Genomic DNA, 23,907 nt, shown 5'->3' with positions numbered 1-23,907 from the left:
TGATTAGCAGTATTTTACAAAATTATAAAATTTCAGGGGCATAATTTCACACCCGTATTTGGTGTATGAAAGTCACCACACCCTCTAACCAAAGTTCTGCACATCTGGTAGAGCACACAGGAGGACCCAGGTTCAAGCCCTTGCTCCCCACCTGCAGCAAGGAAGATTCATGAGCAGTGGAATAGTGCTTTAGGTGTCTCTCTCCCTCTCTCCCCATTTTTATTTCAATTTTCCTTTGTCTTTGTCCTCAACAAATAAATATATTTTTCTTTATAGAAACCTCCACTTAATAATAAATTTTTAAATCGGAGAGAAAGACTGATGCAGAAGAAGATACAGAGAGAAAGATCAGAGCACTTCTCAGCTTTTGAGAGAGATGGAAGTTGAAACAGAGACCTCAGAGCCTTGGGCACAAAAGTCTTTTGCATATCCTTATGCTGTCTCCCCAACCCAATAAATAAATAAGTCTTCTAAAAAATTATATATATATATATATATATATATAATAAAATTTGTGCTGGTGAGGTGGGTCAGTGGTAAAATACATGCCCAGGACTTTGAGTTCAGTCCTTAGTACCACATTAACACACACACACACACACACACACACACACACACACACACACGCATGCTTCTTAAAGGAGCCTTTTGCAAGCATACGTAACTATTGGTCCCTGAATTTTTGACCTTGTTGGAAACCGCACTTCATTCAAGTTTGCATCATTAGATGAGAACCTTAGAGATGAGAGAATAAACCAATGACCAAATGACTGGAATCCAATAGACAAATCGTCAAATTCCAGAAGATGATATTCAAACTGTGTGTCTTAAATTTGCTTTCCCCATACAACCCACAATTTCTTCATAGTGAGAGTAGGCACTACCTTGTGTTCTTGATAGGGTCACTAGGTGGTTCTTCTGTGTATAGTGCCTTGCGCAGTATCCAAGAACCAGTCCTAGAGATGTGAACATGAGGAGTGAAATGATGGGACTAACAGGAAGAAAGGAATGAAGGGGAGATCATTTTATAAGGAGCTACTACTAGGATAGAGGAACAGAGGGGGAACTGATTGTTAGGAAGCATTCTCTTTATAGGACTTAGTTTCACACCACCAAGAGCTAACCAGACAACATGGACATAGTGCAAACAGATGTGTAGGCATGACTCATAACAGAAGCAACTGACGTTGTAAATGAAATGGTGAGGCCAAGATCGTTGGAACATGGGAATTCCCCCCTTGCCTTGCAGTCCTCCCGTCTCAGGGAAAAGGCTGAGAATTCCCACTGCCTTCTGCTCAGGACTCTAAGGAAGATTTATTGCAAAGCAGCCTCTTACCCTATTCAGATTTTTTTAACCACAATCTAGAGATAAGAATAATAATTTTGACTTATTTCACTCAACATGATTTTTTCAAGGTTCATCCAAGATCGGCTGAAAACGGTGAAGTCACCATTTTTTACAGCTGAGTAGTATTCCATTGTGTAGATTGGGAGATTACAATGCACCCGGTTTCTTCTAAGTATTTTTATTTATGAGCTTCTGATGATCTCCTGAGGAAGAGACCATTACTGTATCCCTTTTTCCAGATGAATATATCAAGAACCAAAGAGGTTCATTATATTGCCCACAGTCATATGTTTCATGAAGTGGTGAAGTTGGCATCTGAATGAACCCTGGTCTTTCAATTCCAGAGTCTTCACTGACAACCACTATATATTACTACCACACATGAGCCAGGTGAACCCATGCAGAATGGAATTTTCTTTCTTTTTTTAATGTTTATTTATTCCCTTTTGTTGCCCTTGTTGTTTTTATTGTTGTAGTTATTATTGTTGTTGTTGATGTCGCATTGTTGGATAGAACAGAAAGAAATGGAGAGAGGAGGGGGAGAGAAAGATAAGACACCTGCAGACCTGCTTCACCACCGGTGAAGCAACTCCCCTGCAGGTGGGGAGCCAGGGGCTCGAACCGGGATCCTTAGGCCAGTCCTTGTGCTTTGCACCACATACGCTTAACCCGCTGCACTACCACCCGACTCCCCAGAATGGAATTTTCTAAATCCTGAGTCCAGCTCCACATTTGGTGGGCAGGGGGAGAGCATATCTCCCCATAAAACTTCCCTACCACATAGACCCACATGGGGGGAGGGGAATGTCTTCACAGCCAAAACAAGCCCAAATCCGGGAAGAGCAACAATATGGAAACCCTAAAATTGTTTATGCAAAGAAAATCCTCCTTTTCTTTTCAGCATCTTCAAAAAACAAGTTGGAATTCTCTATTTTTCATAAATGTCCTTCCATTTAGAGGGCATGGTTTGTAGAAACAGCATTCGGGAAAGAAGGGGTAAAGTCACCATCCCTTTCAGCATCACAGAGACTCTGGTGTTCAGACAGTATCCTTGAACTACAAAGCAACCCTCTTCCAGAAGCCACTTCACAATGGGTGCTTGATATCGCCTGGAAAGAAAATGCTGGGGTGCTTCCGAAAGAAAGCCTTCTGCTATTTCATTATCATTTCTTGGTGCTTCCTATCATAAAATAATGTATTTTCCAGGTCATCATGGAATGACCCAGTGTCTGAGACTTAATGTCATTGGAATCTGTGGAGTTATTCTGCAAGGTTGGGTCTGAATATTTGCTCTTCTGGCTCAGACTCTTGACACGTAGGCTGGTTAAAAAGTGTCTGGTGTTCACAGAGACCTAATGATATAAGCAGAAATGACTGCATTGGCATTCCCAAGGGAGGATTAGGGGTGATCTGTTTTTCTTCTTTAATATTTCCTCCCCTACCTTTAGAGCTACGGTTACCTTATTTGAGCCCTGTAATATATGGGCTAATTGGGTATCATGGTGTGGTGAAGGATCCAACTAATAGATTAATAAGTTTCTGTTATAGTTGAGCAGAACCCAAATAGACCCTTATTCCTAGGACCTGATACTACAATTTTATCTATTCCTTGAGAGGGAGAAGGGAATTTATGACTGTTGGGAGAATTAGAGCTTAAAACTACTAGGAGTGGCTTTTGCCGAGTTTTCTTTCTCTTCTCCTGAACTGGCCTTTGTCTGTTCTCACAGTCTTACAGCTACGCTGGCAAGTGTTGGTGCTGCCAGTATCCCCAGTGCTGGATTGGTCACCATGCTGCTTATTCTGACAGCCGTGGGCCTGCCGACAGAGGACATCAGCTTGCTGGTGGCTGTGGATTGGTTACTGTAAGTGCCTGTGAACAGATAGGCTTTTGAGTACTGGCTCCCAGGTAGACAGAGTGCAAGGCTGTAGCCAAGATCTTAGTCTCTATGTTAACTCCTTGCTTCCCTCTCTCCCTTCTCCCTCCTAACATTTGCTGAGTGCCTACTTGAGAAGAAAAGAAGAAAAAGAATATTTAAGTCTCATTATGTAGTAGAGGAATCAGGTAGACTGTAATACAGAGTTAGAAGCCTCGTGTTGTTCTTTGGGCTGCATACAGAAGAGCTTACACATTATTATATGCAATGACTCAGATTACCATATGCAATTGACCTACAGGAGGAAGCTTCACGAATAGTGAAGCAGTGCTGCAGCACTCTCTCTCTCTCCCCCCCCCTTTCCTCTAAATTTCTCTCTGTCTCTGTCAGAAAGACAGAAAGAAAAAAAGGAAACAAAAATGATGGTCAGAAGCAGTGGATTTGTTTTGCAGGCACTGAACCCTAATGATAACCCTTGTGCAAATTAAAAAATAAAAATAAAAAAGCAAACTAGTGATAAGTAATCAAATATTGCTGTATATAATATGTATCAATACATATGCTGACTGATCAAACCACAGAGAGAGGATCATACACTGTATGATGCCATTTATATGAATCTTTAGGAAAGACAATATTATCTCTAGCACTAGAAAGAGATTGGTGGTTGCCTGGGATCAAGTGGGGGATGTAAAGATTAGCTGGGAAGGAGGCACTAGCACGTCTTTAGGAGTGACAGAGATGTTTTTTGTGCACAGGTATCTTCTCTCATCAAATTCTATCAGACCATGTGCTTAAAATGGGTACCTCCTAGTGCATGTAAATTGCCCTTCAATGGAGTATATTACAAAGAACTCATGCTTAGCAAGAGATTAGTACAGAGTACCCAAGTCTGGGCTGAAAGGAAAGAGTAGAAATGTCAGGAAGTGGTGGAAATGTTAGTTACTGGATGTGATGCTCACTGGGTGCCAGCTCTACACTGAGCACCTCTCACAATAACTATCAAAGTGTGGGCTTATCACTTCCACGTTATAGTTGAGGAAACCAAGGTTCTAAAAGGTAAGAAAATGACTTAAGAGGCTTAGCTCTCTATGTTTCCTTGGTTTGGAAGGCCACCACATTCTGGATCAAGGCCATATTCAATCTATTGAAGGTAACAGAGAGCTGATTGTTGACTGTGAGAGAACAGGGACATAATTCCACACCATTCTTATTACTAGAGTTCTGTGTCCCCATTCCCTCCATTGAACACTACAGTAGTTCTCCCAAGGCCACAGATGTCTATAAACTATTATTTCTGTAAGTGTGTGTGTGTGTGTGTGTGTGTGTGTGTGTGTGTGTGTGTGTGTGTGTATATATCCTTTTTTTCCCTATGGTCCTGCGTTCTCTCCCTTTCAAAGTTACACCTACACATAATACTACTTCCAAGTGTCTTTCCTGTTTTCCCCCTCTTCTCTCTCTGCATCCTGATGGAATTGGAGTTCAGAGCTGTCTAGTCATCTTCCCCTAACATTTATTCCATACTGGGAGTATAGACCAAAACTCTTTCTGGGGTGCAAAAGATGGAAGTTCTGACTTCTATAATTTCTTCTCTACTGGACATAGATATTGGTAGGTTGTTCCATAGCCCTAACCTGTTTCTAACTTTCCCTAGTGGGGTAAGGCTCTGGATAGGTGAGACTTTGGGACACATTGGTGAGGTCATCTGCCCATGGAAGTCAGGATAGAATCATAGTAGCACCTGCAGCTTGATGGTAAGATATAAAGCAGGTCAAAATGTTTAATAAACAGGAACCAGAATGTAGGAACAGAACAGGTGAGAATAGGGATATTGGGGGTATTAATGATTTATAGTCATCAGTGAATACAGTTGTTGGTACATGTGTAACATTTCTCAGTTTTCTGCAAAACACTTTAACCTCCCACCTAGGTTCTCCCCCACAGAATTCTTTTCCTTTTTGCCCCTTGAGACTCCCAGACTCATTTTGTCCTCCAGCATCCCTTGTCTGCTGCAACTACTTTCTTGAACTTGTTTCTGAGATTCTGCATCCAATCTCCACCATAAGAGGTTACTGTTAGTAGAGGCTGCCTCCTTCACTAATGCCTTTAGTGGTGTGTGGGGGCAAGGAATGCATTGCCATTGCCAGCCGTGAGGAAGCGCTGTGGTTTGGTGGGTACTGCAGTGTTGAGTACTACATGTGTTGAGGATTAAACTCGAAAGAGCCTGTGGTGTGTTTCACAGATAAGGAAACAGGGAACTGAAAAGGATCAGGTCTCTTGCCTGAGGCACAGGAGAACTTGTGTGGTCAAGTCAGGGACATTCACCCCACCCCACAGAGCTTCCCAGATAGTGCCAAGTAGATTTCACAGCAAAGAGAGGAGCAGAGAGGTCCCAAGTAGGAAAGACTGGGGAAAATGGATGGATTGGGGTCACCTTTGAGTCTACATTCCAAGCAGAGAAATTTTTATCATCACTGGACCAAAACAAAACAAAACAAAACAAAACAAAAAGTGGAGATTCTAAATAGGGTCTGATTAAGGTCTCAGCCATTCAGAATTCAAGCCCTCTATCCCATACTTTCAGCCATTGTGAGCTGTGGTCTGCTTAAACTTGCAGGCTAAGGGTCATTTCCTGAGACCTCTAAAACCCTGCCTATCCTGATCTAAGTGGCAATGAATTCATTAGTGGCTTAGGATGGTTCTTTCTTCCCAAATCACCCCTTATGGGTACTCACAGGCTCACACTTGCACTGAGAGATCAACACCACTGATGAAACTTGATATGAGAAAACTTGATCTCAGTCTGCAGCTGGAAAATGGAGTGAGCTCTCCTCATGCTGCTGTCTGTGCTCAGAGGGAGGGAGATCAGGAAAACAGAAGATCAGGAAACAAGGAAAGCGGAAGCCCTGGCTCTGAGCATTCTCACTGTGGGACTTTGGTCGAGTTGCTGGCTTTCTGCTTCTATGCCACATACAAAGGGATCATTAACTTATCAACTTGAGGGCAGTCTAGACCCAGTGCCCTTCAGTGTCCTTCTAATTTAAGACCAGACTAAATTCTGCTGGGAGATGGGTGTTTGTATACAAAGTAGCCTGACTTCCTTTTGAGAAGAGAAGACAAAGGAAGTGTAGAGGATCCTGGGAAACTGTGCATCAAGGTCTGTAGCTAGGTCAGATCTGCTTTGAATTAGTAATGGTACTACATTCTTTCTCCCCAGCAAGAGAGGTTCTGGAAACTAGCTTGAGTTGAGCTGGGTGCCTGGGTGGGCTAGCAAATCCCTAGTAAAGCAATCCATGGAGGAAAAGCAGAGACAAAGAAAAGGGGTTTCCTCTTTAGGTAAGGTTTGCAAGGCTTCATAACTCTAGCAATTTTTTCTTCCACTTGAAAACTAAACAAAGACTTCAGTGACATTTAGTGTGCTATAGTGTTTGCCAACAGCTGGAGACCAGCCAGTCTCTTTATTGCCCGCCAAGCCCTGGATGTTTTACAATGGACAGGCTTAGCTGCTTGTAAATGTCACTGTGAAAACCAAGATTCTAGGTCCTGAAAAGTGTCCCAGTCCTGGAACACTGGATGGGCAAGGCTGTCAAGCCAGAACCTTCCCCAGGGTCCAGGAAGCCCTTTGTGTCAGGAATCCTTGGCACACCTTTGTAAGAGACCTCACAGACAGCCCCTTCTTCTTTTGGAAGAAAAGAGAATGGAGTGAAAGCTGGGATCCAGAAGCAGAGAGAAGTGATAAATGACTGGGTCTGGCCAAAGGTGGGGAAAAGAAGCCATAACTGCAGCCCACTTATGTGAGATTGCGAATGACATGATTTCTGAGGAAACATTTGCTCATCAAGATGTGTAGTTGAAGTGGCACTTATAAGGAAGGCCTTAAAGAGAATTACAGAAGCCAGACCTTCCACCTTCTGCGCCACATAATGACCCTGGGTCCATACCCCCAGAGGGTTAAAGAGTAGGGAAGCTATTGGGAGGGGAGGGGTTACGGAGTTCTGGTGGTAGGAATGGAGTGGAGTTGTACCCCTCTTATCCTATGGTTTTGTTAGTGTTCCCATTTTATAAATCAGTCAATCAATAAATAAAAAGAGTCTTCATCCTACTGAGGGTTCGCTGAAGTACTTCCACCTTCTGGAGGTGTGTTGGGGTGGGGTGGTTCTGGTAAGCAGGAGAACATTGCATTGGTTCTCAAATTCCTTACTATTCAGAATTGCAGGATTGATCGCTTAAGGATTTTTATGCATGAGGCACCAAAGGTCCCAAGATAAATCTTTAGCACTGTTGAAAGGCAGAGCAGCTGCTATCATCACAGGTGTACACATCTCTTTTTGGATGGGTGTGTTTAACTCGTTAGGATATATCCCTAAGAGGGGAATTACTGGGTCATAAGGAAGGTGCATTTCTAGACTTGTGAGGATTCTGGCTGTGATCTGCATAAATAAGTGTCCCAGGAACAGTGAGCTCTCACATGTGTGAGGGCCCTGATCATAGGGGGAAAAAAATACACATCATAACAATGGTTCTGAGTTCTTACTTGATACCTGGAGCTGTGTGACGTACTTAGCTATGTAATCTTCACAACAGCCCTCTGTACTGCCATTCTCATTATCTTCATTGCATCGAGGCTCACAAATGTTAAAAGTATGGCCAGTGCTGTCTAACAAGAAGCAAAGGCGGTGTTTTAACCCCATTCAAGCTTCCAGCAGAGCACATGCTTTTGCTGAACTCAAATCATGTACTGCTTCTTACCTTCAAACGGGGCAGCTTATCAATCTCTGATTGAAGTGTCTAATTTTGTGGATGGCCTCAAGGCCCAGTCTTTTCTCAAATATTGACTGTCAGCCTGAGACAGCTTCCCATAGAAAGCAGGGGGAGGGCATGCTTAGATGAAGAGGTGCCCCTGAGACTGGACATTTGACTCTGAGCTTGATTTCCCAGGAGACAGTCTCTTCCTACTTAAAAACAAGTCAGCCCAGAACTTGCCAACAACACTCTGCCACAAGGCTGGGTCAGACTCCTCCTAGAACAGCTTCATTGATAGTATTTATCCTTTAATGGGAAATAGACTTGATTGTAGCATGTAGAACTCGCTTTAGGCCTCTGTCCAAAGAATCAACCAAGCCTTCTAGAACTAATTCTATTATCCATATCAGTTTGGAATTGAAGGTAACATTCCCTGAATAAGAATGTCGCATAAGCATTTTGACCTAAACCATTTTTTTTCGTCACTTTTCTCTTTCCATTTTTTTTAAAATTTGATATGACACCAAAGTATTGCACCAAAGTAAAAGATTCTGGGATGGGAGGGAGGGTTCAGGTCCTGGAAGACAAGTAGGGTTTGAATTGTTATGTGGTAAATTGGGAACTATTACACATGTACAAACTAGTGTGTTTTATTTTACTGTTAACTGTAAACCATTAATTACCCAATAAAGAAATTTTTTTTATAAAAAAGGCCTACAAAGTGGGTTGCTAAATAAAAATACCCAAATGGTGTGGAAATTATCTGATAATTTTGTAAACCATCCTTAAATCACTAAAAAAAAAAAAATGTTAGCAAGAAAAAAAAAAGAATTAAATTTTCAGGGCCAGGCCATGGTGCATCTGGTTGAGAACAGACATTACCATGCTCAAAAACCTGGGTTCAAGCCTCCAATCCCCACCTGCAGGAGGGGAAGCTTTATTCACAGCAAAGCAGTGCTGCAGGGATCTCTCTTTTTCTCTCTTCCTCCATTGCCTCTCCGAATTTCTCTCTGACCTAGCAAGTGAAATAAATCTCTAAATTTTTGTTTTTTAAGAATTTAACTTTCTTGGTACTAACCTTGGTACTAATCTTAACTTTCTTGGTACTGACCTTCAGAGGAAGACATACCAGCTATCATATTCTTTCAGATTAGTTTGTAACAAACACTGTTAGAAGAAAGTTTTTCTTAGTACTTCTTGGTTCAAATGGAATTCTAGAAGATTTAAATTTCTTTAGATTAATAGAGTTTTTTTTTTCTGAAACACACAGTAACTACACATTTTAGTCAGAAGAAAATTGTGACAGGGTTCCTTCTAAGTACCTGTACCTAGACATAACAGTTATGTGTGTATATGTTGTACTGTGGTTGCAGGCATACACAATACATATATGTGTGTGCTGGTGGAGGCCAAGGTATAGAGAGACAGCAAAAAGTATAGTCCTCTACAAAGGAGAAATTTTCTATTATAGGAGAATTTGCAGCAGTTACTTTTTCTTATAGATTTAACAGATAAAATGAATAAAGATAATCTGCTGTCTTCAGATAAGTTCAAATTACTGGGCACAGCCAAGCATATCTGGAGTCTGTAAATTAATGTAAAGCTCTAGAACTATCATTTCTATCTCATTCTTCTTTTCTTCCACTCCCTTTACCTTTGCTATTATTTACTGGGTGATTCCCATCTTATTCTACATTTTGTTAAGAATTGTGTATTCATTATATGACTTAATTTCCATACAAGCATCTGAATGAAATGTGACTTGTATCTTCAGTTGCCAAACAAGGATATCCAAGTCTATAACAATTGGTGCCCAAGATCAGACAGTCAGAAAAACTAGAGCCAGAACTCAACCCCAGGTTCTCTCTGACCTTGACCTCTCAACCACCACTTCCCACTGCCTCTTCACTAAATGCCTTCTGTTCTTTGTCCTCAGGGATAGGATGAGAACGTCAGTCAATGTCGTGGGTGACTCTTTTGGGGCTGGGATTGTCTATCACCTGTCTAAGGCTGAGCTGGATAGCATTGACTCCCAGCACCGAGTGCATGAAGATATTGAAATGACCAAGACTCAGTCCATTTATGATGATATGAAGAACCACAGGGAAAGCAACTCAAACCAATGTGTCTATGCTGCACACAACTCTGTCATAGTAGATGAGTGCAAGGTACCTTTCCCATTCATGGATATCGAGACCTGTATATAGTAGTGCATGCACCTTTCTTAAAACAAACACAACCCCCCTGCATGTCTTATTGTCATATTTATTTTTCTAAAGAACCATGTATCCCACCCTTGTGTGAGTCCCAGATCATCTGACTCTGTATCTAACATGGCAGGAAATCAACAGGTATACGAGCCAATGAGACAGTCAGTTGCTTATTCCCCCATGTGGTGTCAAGCAACTTGTTCTGATTCCTCTGCTTCTCCACTTCTCTAGTGTGATTAGACTTCTTAAATATTTTTTCCAAGAATTTGTGCTTTCTCATGTTTCACTGGTTTCAGATATTCTGTTCCCTAAGCAAAAGACCAAAACTAGTACCCAGATTTTTTATTTTATTTTATTTACATGGTACAAGATTTTTTCCATCCTTAGATTGTGTGTTGGTGAATAATTTGTCCATATAATCTTCCAGTTGTTTTTAACAGAGAGGGTAACTTCTGATAAATGGAGAAAGCATTTCAAGGAGAGGATAACTATCATTCAGGAAAATTATCCATAGATGTTTAAAAAAAAAAAGCAAACAAAAAGAAGCACATTATCTTATGTGCTGCCTGACAGCACCATCTTTCCTGAAGTGTGGATGTTCTGGACTCTTTTCCAAGCTGTTGGGTACTAGTCTTCAAGCTCTAAGGGCTCAGTCTAATCTACATTGCAACTAACTTGACATTGTCAAAGACAGAGTGTCATGACCAGAGTGAAGCAAACTTGAAGAAACCCTGTCAGATGAACAGAGTCAGTTGCAGGGGTTGTGGTACCTAAATTTATGCTTGGCATTCAGTAGGCATCTTATAAGTATTTGTTGATTATATACTTTTACCACCTTGATCCTACCTGTTGTTTGCCGACAACTCTTTTCATTGAACAACTCTAAGAGTTAGTCACTCAACCTTGATATAATTGACTGCTCAACCAGCCAGCTCTGAACTCAATGAATGATCATTTATGTCAAGTTGTCATACTGAGCAGGTCATGGAAATAATGAAGTGGCCATAGTGGTTCACTAACTGTTTTGGCTCTTTGCATTTTTTAGAGAAGTGATTGGGTGTAACTCAGTGAGTTGGTCTTCAGCCTTAGCTAAGTGAGGCAAACTGACTCCTTTTTTTCTTGACCAGTTAACTGAGTTGTCACTGCTGTGTGAAGAAGGCAGCTAAGGCTGTGGAGATGTGCACATTTTCCAAACTATTGTCCTGCTTTAACAAATTATGTAGATGAGAGAAAGAACCGGAGCATTACTCTGGCATATGTTATGCTGGAGATCAGACCCAGGACTTCATGCTTGCAAGTCCTGTGCTCCATCCTGAGCTGCTATCTTCATGCTTTTCTGGGGGCCAGGCAGTAATGCACCCAGTAAAGCACACATCTTACAGATGCACCCAGTAAAGCACACATCTTACAGTGCACAGGGACCCTAGTTCAAGCTTCTGTACCCCACCTACAAGAGAGGGGGAAGCTTCACAAGTAGTTAAGCAGTGCTGTAGGAGTCACTCTCTCTCTCTATGTTCCCTTTCCTTCTGAATTTCTCTCTATCCAAAAATTAAAACAAGTAATTTTTGAACTTCCTTCTGATCCATTCTCAGTCTCACTGTTTTCAAAACTATGAAGGGAAACATCAGTGCTTACTACCAGTTCCCTCCCCTTTAATCATTTAATAGAAAACTATTACCCACATCTTGGAGCAGAGAGGGATGGAATGCACTGAAGACTAAAGTCCCAAATTCCTTTAGTCCAGTCAGGAAAGGAAATGTTAAGGGAAAAAAAAAAAAAACTTCCCCAGAAACTATTGAAACACTGACACTAGTATTTCAAAGAAAAATAAAACAAACACTTTCCAAAGTCACCGCACCATGACATAAGATTCAACTCATTCCTGGAAGCCAGTCAAATTCCAGGGCAGAGTGAATAGGCAGCATTCTCCAGGCAGATACCTTATCTCTGGCCATACTTTGACAGTTCATCTAAAGGGGGAATAAATTTGCTGACGCTCTGGTCATAACTTTAACTACTTTAGGCATTATGTCTCCTTAGTCTCTCTTTCCAAACTCTTGTCTTGTAACAGTAGTTTCAAGTCATGTATAGGTTTTCATTTTAATCAAAGTAACTGCATGTGGTGGGGGTCATTGCTTGTTGCATGGTCTTCTTAAGACAGTGGGGGCCTGATGGAAGTTGGAAGTATGAAACAGTCTATTATCTTTTGCCTGGTTTGTGAAGGGAGCTTGGTTTTCCACTCTTAGCCTGTTGTGTGTGTTTCTAATGCATGAGTTTCGCTTCCATGTGGGTAGGAAGATAATCAGATTTATTACAAACATTGCTGCGTTTGTCATGTCTCCATATCCTAATGCTTCCATAAATCCAGTCTCTTCATTATGTGGAGTATCAGTCGTGGGTTTAAGTTTGCACATGACGTTGAGGACAGACAGATGGAAGGTAAGCTAGGAAAAACGACTTCGAAGTGGAGGAGGAAACCTCCCATTCTGTGTAAAGGTTCTGTTCTCTGAGAGCTGAGGAAGCAGGATGTGGACAGTCTGATCATTTTAGCTGGTTAGTAAATGTTTGCATTGCAATAATTTAGACAAATAGGTCACTGATCGTCAACTTTTAAGCTGTCTCTTTTGACTTTGATGTTTAAAGTGTGGCAGTTTATTTGATAGAATAAACCAATACGGTTTTTTATTTAAAAATTGAATATGTATAAGATCCACCTGGTCTCACTGCAACTGAACCTTTCACATGCATGAGTACAACTAGAGGCCTAGTTCTGGAGTTTATTATTATTATTATTATTATTTCCTCTGTGGTTGTGTGGAGTAGCACAGAGTAACAATATTTCAAGGACTGTATATGTATATTGAAACCCTAGGCAGTTAGAAATACCCCTTCCCCAAATCTAAAATCAAAGTATGCCTAGTTCCCCAACAACCCCCCAAAGCAAATATATGCATTTTTAAAAAATATATTTATAAATCAGTGGCAAAAATCAAGAACAGCTCAAAAACTTGTAGGGACCAAACTCAGTTATGAGTCATGGTTATAATCCAGGCCCAGTGCTGCTCCACATAACCCATGGGGGTGGTTTTCTGGCTGGTGGCCTGCAAGCTGGATGCTGATGATAATTACTTTCAGGTAACTCTGGCAGCCAACGGAAAGTCAGCTGACTGCAGTGTTGAGGAAGAACCTTGGAAACGTGAAAAATAAGGATATGACTCTCAACAAATTCTTGAATAACCCCCCCCCCAGCATATCTTGTGGTAAAAGAGGTTATAAACAAGCTTTCTTTTAAAAGGAAAAAAATATATGCATATATTTCTATGTTTACTTAATCTGTTAGCCGAGGCGTAGAGGATCTGTTGTGAGTCAGTGATAGGCACGGTGCTGTGTCTTTGCCAAATAATGCTTCGTAACCATCTCGTTTTCTCACATGTATTACTGTTTGAGTGGATGCTGCTGGAGGAATCAGTTTGAATTGAAGGTGTGTTCTTGCCAGCTTCCCTTCTTCTCTCAAGATACAGAACTGTGGGTGCTCTTTGCCCAGGGGACACAATTAAAGCTGTGAGGGACACTCTGGGGACTTGGGATAATGAGCAGACACTGTGTATTCCTTCAAGCATTCCCCTTGCCTTGCCTTGCCTTGTAACACACAAGAGATTCTGTGAGATGCCTCTAGAACTAATCCCTTTCAATGCCTTGCAGAGTTTGCCAGTGTACTGAGTTAAAACAAGTAACTGCATGGGGTTGGGGGGGGGCAGTCTTCAACAACTTATCTTCTGTATACTTTTTAAAAGTTTTAAGAAAAAGTTCTAGTGAGGGCTATGCTCTGAAAAAGGCAACTGACTCTGGAACACATTTAGTGTCTGCTCTTCTCTACCTGGGCTGTGGGAAAAGTTACAAAAGTCTCAGAGTATACTTTATATTTTGCTCTTCATTTGCATGTAGCCTCTATATTGTGACAAGAGCAAAGGAGCACAGTCAATGTACATTTCAACTTGATCCCAATTTGTTTGGTTTGCATTCAGTCTGGCATAATGAAAGTCAGGGCATTGAATTATGTCTTCACTGTCTCCTTATTTAACCCATGAAATTCTTGTTTGGCATCATAACAATAAGTTAATTTTAACTCCCCAAAGTATTTTAGTCACATTTGCATCATCTATGTTGTTTTAGCTTCCTCAAACATACATGAGAGTTTTGTTGGCTGTGGCTTTAATAGCATCTCCTGATAAAAACATGATTTTAAATCCATTGAAAATATATGGATAGCATTTTATTTGCACATGAAACCAGCTACAGGACACAGTTGGCAACAGAGCCCCATTCTTTAGAAAACAAACATGTGCAAATTCCTATGAAGTTGACCTTCCTATAGTAAGGTCAAATCAGCCTTGAACCCCAAGGTGGAAACAAAAGATAATTATAACCTGTGAATCTAAGCTTCACAGATGACAGCTTTTCAAGGCTGTGAAAGTGGAGAGGAGAAACAGTTCACTTGGGATTAGCACAGTACCCTGTAGACAATAGACACCCAACAGATCCAAAATATTGGTTATGTAAGCCAAACTGTAATATCTCTACTATCATGTCTATTGAAGAACCACAGTATTTCTTTTTTCTTTTCTTTCTTTCTTTTTTTTTTTTTAAGTTTCTGGATTTGGGAGTTTTCTGAGGACTTGAACATGAATCATTGAGAAATAAAGCACATTTAAGTCTACAGAGCACAGAGAACCTTGTCCACAAATTGGAGTGGAGTAGGTCCCCAAGACCAGCTGTTTGTTAGCTGGTGGGTCTTACAGTTCTAGTTCTTTTGGAGAGGTTGTTGATGGGAGCCACTTGCCCTCGATCGCACACTTTTTGTGACTTTTCTTTTTCCAAATCAGATACCTTTGGAACATAAGAAATAGCATTTGTTTCTGGTCTCATAAACTTATTTTTGGATAGAGATCATTACTGAGCAGTATTAACTGGCCTTTTGCTTTTTTCTCCTTAATATCATTGTTCCTCACTTTCACCAAATGGACAGTTAACAGGAAGTTCTAAATTGTATAGTGGAAAATGCATCCTTTGCAACAGATGTCATGGGTCATGGAGACAGGTCGCTTTTGGATTTAGCTGGCAAACTAGTAAGGATTATTATTTTTTTGTTTGTTTTTGCCTCCAGGGTTATTGCTAGAACTCGGTGCCTGCACCACGAGTCTACTGCTCCTGGAGACTATTTTTTTCCCTTTTGTTGCCTTTGTTTATCATTGTTGTTATTATTGTTGTTGTTGTCATTGATGTCGTTGTTGGATAGGACAGAGAGAAACCGAGAGGAGGGAAAGACACAGGGGGAGAAAGACACCTGCAGACCTGCTTCACCACTTGTGAAGCAACCCCCCTCTAGATGAGGAGCCAGGGGCTCGAACCGGAGTCCTTACGCTGGTCCTTGTGCTTCATGCCATGTGCACTTAACCCGCTGCGCTACCGCCCAACCCCCACAATTATTTAATGATTCTCCCAATAATTGATTTTATTTTATTTTACTTTATTTTATCATAATGAGATGGATCTAGGCAAGGCACTTGGGAACTTGTGGTTTTTGCTGTGCAAAGGCAGCTTAGCACTTGTACATGCTAATGTTCTTCATGGAGGAATGGGCCTAGGACTATCTTCCCAAGACTGCCTAAAAGTTTTCCCAGTTTGCTTTGTCTTCATCTTCTTAATTACCTAGTTAGCTTATAAGTATATAAGGGGCCAGTATGCTTAGAAAAAATAAACTACACAGCTTAACGAAGTAGGTTTTTCTGGTTTGAGGCTGTATGCAGTAAGTTTCATGAGACCATACTTAGCAAATTGCATTTATATGGGAATTCAATAAACTATATTAGATAAAAAAATTCTCAAAGTGAGGTCTAGCCTGAAAATCAGAATGTTTATAGAGCTGGCATATAACTATGTCCTATTTAGAGAGAGAGAGAGAGAGAGAGAGATTTGCCTTGCCCATAAAATGTGCCATATAGAGAATAGACACAGAGTATACCTCTAACCACCTTTTCCTAAATAAGGTGTCTGTAAACTATAAGTTATATGTTTAGATTTATATACCAGGTCCAACGCAGATGTGAATTCTTCTAATAATCCATTAGTATTTGAGGATGCGTAAATGTTATATTTACATACAGATATGTCCCCTGAATCCTGTAATGTCCATAGGTCATGGCTTCGTCAGTATAATTTTGCCATAGACTCATTCACCCATTTTAGGAATCAGAATAATTTCAAGAGAAGACCGACTAAGTAGATGTTAATACTTCCCTCCCACCACCACCCCTTACACACTGGGGAACCCAAGTGGAATTATCATTTAATTGCCTATTACAAGTCAATGACTCAAATCCAATCAAGGAAAAGAAAGACTTATTTCCCAAGATATGCTTTACCTTGACTCTTTGAGACTGTGCCTCCCCATCAGAGAATTATCAAGGGAATCATTCTGATCACATGGACACCGAATATGAGACCTCTAGTATCCTCACCCAAGTAGCTGTCAGATACAATTCTTTACTTTCTGGTAGGTATGAAAACATAACCTATAGTCTTATTGCCTGCTGAAGTTAACTTGTCCCAGAAAAGATGAAATATTTACTTCCCTTTTCTAGCTACCCATTAGTCTGGATGTTCATGAAAAAGGAAAGGATGTCAAAACGCTTTGCTCTTACATTTACACTGATAGAAGATGAGAAAAGCTTAGGAGAAGTTCAGCTCGGGGAGATAAACTCCCAGTAGGTAGTGCTAGGAATCCCAATAACCTGTTGATTAAAGTGTATGAAGTCATTTCTAGTTGCTCATCTTTCTTGTCCAGATGCCCTTTTGGAGCTGGATTAACAATAGAAAATCCAGTCCTGCTGTGTTTTTGTTTTTGTGTCGAAGACTACATTTCCCTTTGTTTTCAATAGCAAAAGTTATATTACATATTTCACTTCTGTTAGAATCAAAGCCTCTGTCTGGCCTTTGTTCTTCCTGGAACTATAGCAATACATCCATATAGGTACGTACTTGCTGCGAGAGAATTCTCCACCATCCAGACTCTTGATAAGACAACCTCAGCAGCTCTTGACTGGCTTGATGACTAAAAGTCCTTGGCAGTTACACCCAGCAGAGGTGGCTTTTCCCACTTAGCTGTTCTTCAGTTCTGAGAACCGTGCAATTGTCTGGGCTGCTGGGTTTTGCTATGCTTGAACTCCAGATGACTTGTTCCAAGCCAAGATAAAAAGGGGCCAAGTGGAATTCTTCAACTATTGTAACGCTTGCTCCTTGAAGAAGAATATCAGGGTCTGGTTGCCTAAGGAGATTAAGTTGAAGAAAAAAGCCTGAAGGCTTTTGGGGAGTGATTTTTTTTTTTTTAATCCAATTTCAGAAAAGATTAGTAGTCACTGTATCTTTGGCAGTTTCTGGCTAAAAACTATAAGATGACCAGAGTGCCAAGCCAGGCAGGGTACACTGCAGGCAGGTTGTTCTCCGTGGGAGGAGTGCTTTCAAAGCCATAGTTGCTTAGGAGTTTCTTTAAAGAAACACCCAGTTTTTCCTTTTTCTCCTCCTTTCTTATTCCACTTGTGATTGCTGCTGCTTAAGAGACAGTTTAGTAAACAACCATGCACGTTAGTACAGGTTGGTTTTAGAATAGATGACAGGGAATCTTAATTGAATAGTATTTAATTTCATAACATAACACAGGGAACACACTTTAGGGAACGACAAAGAGATGATGATAAAATAATGCACTTGAGAGGAGCACACATTTGACTTAAACCCTGCCAATTTTCAATTGTATGACTTACCAAATCACTTTAAACTTTGGCTTCATTTCTTTCCATATGTCAAGTCAAAGGGTTAGATTTAATGATCAGCCCTTTCCCTGCCCTAATTTTATTATTACTATTTTTCTTTCACAAGAGGTTTTACTAATATGAAATACTAGCTTGGTTATATTTTAACTGGAGGGACCCCCAATAGGGAGTTCTCAATTGGGATTTTTCTTTTCCTCATTTGATAGAAATTATATTGAAGCCTCTCTTCATTTGATGCATTAAAACAGGCTTGGAAAGATGGCCCTGTGAGTTCACAATTTGATGTTTGGGACCACAAATAGATATCCTTATAGAAAACTGCTCTTTGCCTAAACTCACTGTCTGGGTGGAAATAGCAGTTCAGCTCTGGGCACAAATGATTCCAGAATCACTGTGAGAGGACGGAATGACTCTGCACCCTCACTCAGGCTCTTGCATCACTCCTGTTGTGGCAACGGAGCCCACTCCAAATACCACAGTTTGCTCCAGTCCTAATTGCCAGAACAATAAGGGAAGTTGGGAGCCATTGGCAAATACACTTGAACACACTTATGAAATTTGGTGCAAGACTTACACAATAATAGCAACTGCCTGTAAATACCTTCCCTCTCTACTCATGTGTAGTCACATATACCCATGGATGGGGTGGGCCTCAGCCAAGTCTTTTCTCCAGGGGATGAGTAGGACTGTTTAATGGAATTCATCTTCAGAGTTCTCTCTTGGGTGTCTGTATTGTTTGGGGCATCACATCTCATCACAGGGCTAGAATAGCATTTTCTTAGGAGAATGAAGTAGTGCTGACTGTCACTGTCTTCTTTAAGGCCTGGGGTGGACAAAACACCTGAGCTGTCTGCCAGGTATATGTCATCACCCATGGCCTTTAAACAGTCACTTGATGTTTCAGGAAGTGCTACAATTGGCCACTGATTGCCTCCTTAGTCTTTGTCGAAATACAGAATAGGTTGTTCATTGCTGTTCTATAAGTACCGTTGCTATTATAAGACTTCAGCTCTGCAGCAATGAGATGTGAAGCTAGAAATAAAATGGTTGGGTTAACTTCTGGACTTCCCCCCCCCGAAAGAGTAGCAGGAAAAATTGTTTTCTTCACTAACCTATAGAAAAAAATAAGATAAGTCCCCACGTTGTCATTCATTCACACTAAATAATCCAGAACAGTTACTAACAGGTTTGTTTTTACGGCCAGGCTTGCTTTACCTTCCTACCTCCAGACAAAATTTAGATGTTTTAAAAATGATCGCAGATTGTAAGGCTTAGATAGATAAGGTTTAGATCGGTAGAGTTTACGTGTGCTAAGAACAAAACTTGGTACTGAACAGCCCCCACTGCTCTGCTGAGTCAGCACTTGGCCCAGAACTGACGTAGCAATAGGGCCCCAGCTGCCCTGGAGACACCCCCAGTCCCTGACTGACTGTTACCCTTGTCAATATCCCCCCTGGAGACAGGGATGATGCAGCCAGAGCCTTGCTTGCTCCTTCTGGGACATCTTCTCCTGGCAGTCACCCAGCCTGCCTGGAAACAGCCAACTGGCAGGAAAGAACTGCACACACACTGGCCCGCATGGTTGTTCTAGTGCCACTCTGAAGCCTCTTCCCCATGGAGCAAATTCCCTGAGATGTAAACTCATATAGCTGAGAGTCCCTTTCCTTCCTGGGCTCCTGTTTTATGGCGTCCTGACTTTATACATTGCCAGCTCTCCTGTCTTCCCTGCACTCCCCGGGGAACCTAGCATTGCATCCCCATGTTGCACAACACAGATCAGATCATCTGGTCACTATAGAGATTTGTATATATATATTTAAAAAAACTAATTTTGTGAGGATTTTTGTATATTGTTTTTCTATTTGTTTTCTACAGCTGGAGGAGAGAGCTGGCAAACTGTGAATCTAATTTTCTCTTGATGCCAGCAGATATTTTTGACCTTTTGGTAAAATATCTAGGTTACCGGGGATGATATATTGTCCTCTGATCAGTATTGCACCCCAAACTCACAAATTCCTCCAACCCAATATGACATTTTTTAAAAAAAAAAAACAAATCCCTGGGCTTTTTTTTTTTTTTGCTATTATTTATGAAGAACACAAGATATGTATTTATACTCCTGGATATTATATGTTTAATATTAATTTAGCCTTTAATAACATTATAGGTTTGTATCTACTCTTCATAAATCAAAATAAAAAACAGTATAGACTGAATTGATCTATTTAGTATCGTAATTTTGCAGACAAGATATTTTCTTACAGTATTTTCTATTTAACCACATATGTAGAATTACAACTAATTGGAGAATGAGAAGTTTCTATAGAAACTGAGAGTTCTTAGTTCTTTCCTGAGCATATAGCCACATTTGAAAAAGAACCCAGTCCTTCATGATGCGGTGAACAAAATGACTAAAAAGTACAAGGAATTCCTTAAATCTTTTAGCTGTTTAGGATAAACACTTTAACAACTAGTCAAGGAATGGTACTAATTCTTTCTTTTTGACACCAGGCATTGTTTTCCAGTGAAGAATTCTAATTTTGCTTTACCCCTAAGATGAAAAACAAGTTGACGATAGTGGGATCATTTCTAGATCGCTATCTCCCATGCCTTCCTAATAATTCATGTGAAACTGGCTTAGGAAAACACTGAATAGTGGAGACTGAGGGTGAGTACTTGGAAGCAATGAGGATGGATTTGTTGCAGTTCATTCTTGCCAAGCACACTGGGAGTAAATGTCACATTGGTCTATGAATGGAGCACGTAGTTGTAAGACAAGAAAACTGTACCACTCAGAAGCAATATTCTTAACACAGGGGCTTCAGATGGCAGCTTAGACTCACGCTGAAATTACTTAGAAGCAGCCTAGGTAGATTCTGTCCTCGGGTGAATAATGACCTATATAATTTCCCCCAAAAGACACATCAGTAGCCTCTACAAAGACAAGGGGGTCTTGCTCCCACTCAACATTCTGTCTTAAATGGTTGTAGAGCTAACAGTTTCTGTCATGTTTAATAAAATAGTCATCTACACAGAAAAGTGTACTGGTATGTATTTGCACCTGCTTCTCACTAAGCACACAGATTAGATGTGTTCTCAACTTGCAATTATGTATCTGGTTTTCAAGTACAGATAGCCGTCAAAGCATGAAGTTCTTATGTGTGCACTGTAACACTTGGTTCACGCATGAAGAACAGTGCCTATGCACTTTGTGTAGCTATAATGTAGGTATTAATGTGTAATTTCAGTGAAATGGTGTATAGATGTTTTGTAACTTAATTTCAATGTTTTAATTTCTGACAGTTCATCTAAACACGGTAGACTTGTTTACTGGTGTTTTGAAAGTCCCTTCTTTCCTTCTTAGATGCTGAGCAGTGAATCTTTTCTCCTCGTTCTTGATGTGATTTTGAAATGTGTATCAGTGAAGAGCTTATCCTTTGTGTTGATGAATGAAAGTCTGTGTGCACTTGGCACCTTTGTAAATATGCAGTTTAGAGCAGGAGATGGTGAGGTGTGAGTCATGAGTCTTAAGTGAAAGGTGATCTGATGGCAGGTATAACAGTGGAACTTTTGATGGTCTGGGTGTGGGTAGGTGTAGAATGAAGACCTTTACCCATCCACAGCTACCAGAGAGCCAAAGGATAGTCCTTTGTGCAGATAAGCATCATGTAAAGGTCTGCCTCTATAGTTGCCAAATACTGATAATGACACTCAAGACTTAAACTTTTTTGAGAACTCTGTGCTCCTTCATTTCTTGAGTCAGGGTATAGGAAAGAGATTCACTGGCTGCTCATTATGCAGGTGAGACCCTATTAAAAAAAAAAAAAAAAAAAGCACAGTTTCGATAGTAAGCCACACAGTTGTCTATAGAATTACAGAGCACCAGGAGCACAGGAATGGTCAGTGGATAGGGTTGAGAGAAAGACAAGTGATAAAGCACAGATCCCACAGATGTGGAGGAATATGACCTTAACCTAGAAGGGTCTGTGTGTATGTTTTGAGTGACTCAAGATGAGATTGACTAATGTGATTGTAAACTTGCCTCCTAAAGCACACATTCTAATGTTCACTGGTTGGTATGCTGTCAAGTCCATAGTTCCTTTTAGCTCCTTTCTCCTCTGCAAGGACAGAGAATAGCCATGTGCAGTTGGGATAGAATGCCCCTCTCTTGATAAGAGGAGTGAAACCTAAGCGATTTCCTGACGGCATTAAAAAAAAAAAAATTTGCAGTGGCTTCTGCAACACTGAAGTGAGGTTATGCATATGGTGAACCATACATTTTCCTTGTAAATGTGGTGTCTTCAGCTACTGGCATATTCAAGATGGAAACCTTCCAGAAAGAAAACCAGTCTGTATGCAAGATTCTCTTTGAAGATATTTGTATGTTCAGAATGAAAGCTATGTTTAATTTTTTACCTCACTTTTCATAACCCCACTTTGTTTAATGTCATGTATCGTAGGACATCTGTAGCACATAGTGTTTAAAGGCTAATGAATGCAAAGTAGAAAAACTTCAATATAATTTTGGGGTCATTTCTTATACGATGCTAGGAAATGCCCTGTTGACAAAGCACATTTTGGATAATTGAGGTCTTTTGTTTTTACCTTTAGCTTTCTAGGCCTTCTTAAGATGTGGACTGATTACTGTAACATTTTATGTGTAAAATAACTGGACATTCTTTATATACTGGGAATAATCTGTGAATACAATATTTCACTAAGTGTTTTAACTTTTGTGTATATATTTCTCATCAATAAATGTGGATTCCAACTTCTTTTGGTTGTTGCCTCACGTTCAGTTTCCAGTTTACTAGTGTTGGCTGCTTACAGCCTCCAGTGTTCCTTCTGGAGAACTTTGTGGATTAAAAAATGACAGAGTTGGGGCTGGGTGGTGGCACACCTGGTTGAGGACATATGTTACAAATGTGCAAGGACCTGTGTTCAAGCCCTCAGTCCCCTCCTGCAGGAGGAAAGCTTCACGAGTGGTGAAGCGGTGCTAGAAGTCCCTCTTTCTCTTTCTCTCTCTCTCTCTGTATGTCTGTCTGTCTGTCTGTCTGTCTCCCCCTTCCTCTCAATTTCTGGCTGTCTCTATCCAATAAATAAGTAAGCATAATAATAATAATTTCTTTTAATGACAACGTCTATTGGAAGAAGATAGTCCACCTGGTAGAACATATTATTTTCTGTATTGGAGTGGGGAGGTGGGGGGAATATGTCAGGGAGCCCTGACACCACATGGGAACACTGGCTGACACCAGGGGAGCTCCACAGATGGTAGAGCAGTGTAGTAGTGTCTCTCTCTCTCTCTCTCTCCCTCTCCTCCTTGAATAAAGAATTTTTTTAAAATGGCTTGGAGCATTGGCTTCACAAAGGTATGAAGTCTTGATGCTATATTTTAGAAGTTCCAATGTCAGAGCTGGGCAGTGTAGTACACCCAGTTGAGTATACATATTACAATGTGCAAAAGCCCAGGCTCAAGCCCCCTGTCCCCACCTGCAGGGGGTAAGTTTCATGAGAGGTTAAGCAGTTCCGCAAATGGCTCTCTCCCTCTCTATCTCCCCCATCCATTTCAGTTTCTTTCTCTCTCTCTCTCCATATATATATATATATATATATATATGTAATAAATAAAATGTTTAAAAGTGTTCCAGTGTCCAAATGAGTATCTTCTAAGAAACCTATCATAGATGTCTAGTGTTGCCACATCCTACATTCGAAAGTTAGTGTTTGGGGGGAAAATGCTGTATAATCAAAATTGACTATGTAAATCAGTAGTCTGGCCCTTAAGTTTTCTCCCAAGGGTTATATATCTCACTACTACTCATATTTCAATGGGCAAAATGCAAACTTAGGAGGTGCCCAGGAAGGAAACTGGGAATAATTAGTGACTAATGCTTTTACTT

The 23,907-nt window shown here is 40.6% G+C and overlaps 2 protein-coding genes across 10 annotated transcripts in view; both read left to right on the top strand.

Annotated features, from left to right (window-relative positions):
- The window catches only part of SLC1A2 (solute carrier family 1 member 2), a 157,017-nt gene extending 134,238 nt beyond the window's left edge, over nt 1–22,779 (top strand). For 6 of the 7 annotated variants that reach the window (XM_007521822.3, XM_060176605.1, XM_060176602.1 and 3 more), the window contains 3 exons: nt 3,076–3,210; nt 9,902–10,133; nt 13,311–22,779. In XM_007521822.3, the coding sequence (XP_007521884.1) occupies nt 3,076–3,210; nt 9,902–10,133; nt 13,311–13,382 (439 nt within the window). In that variant the 3' untranslated portion in view covers nt 13,383–22,779. Of the gene's footprint in view, nt 1–3,075; nt 3,211–9,901; nt 10,134–12,543 lie in introns of all 7 variants that reach the window. The other variant, XM_060176604.1, reaches the window with a different exon arrangement.
- LDLRAD3 (low density lipoprotein receptor class A domain containing 3) overlaps nt 1–23,907 on the top strand; it is an 852,030-nt gene that overhangs the window by 462,747 nt on the left and 365,376 nt on the right. The gene's annotated exons all lie outside the window — the stretch shown is intronic.

This window comes from Erinaceus europaeus, chromosome 17 (genome assembly GCF_950295315.1).
Source record: "Erinaceus europaeus chromosome 17, mEriEur2.1, whole genome shotgun sequence".
Classification (NCBI taxonomy): Eukaryota; Metazoa; Chordata; class Mammalia; order Eulipotyphla; family Erinaceidae; genus Erinaceus; species Erinaceus europaeus.
This window is presented reverse-complemented; position numbering and strand designations above follow the sequence as displayed.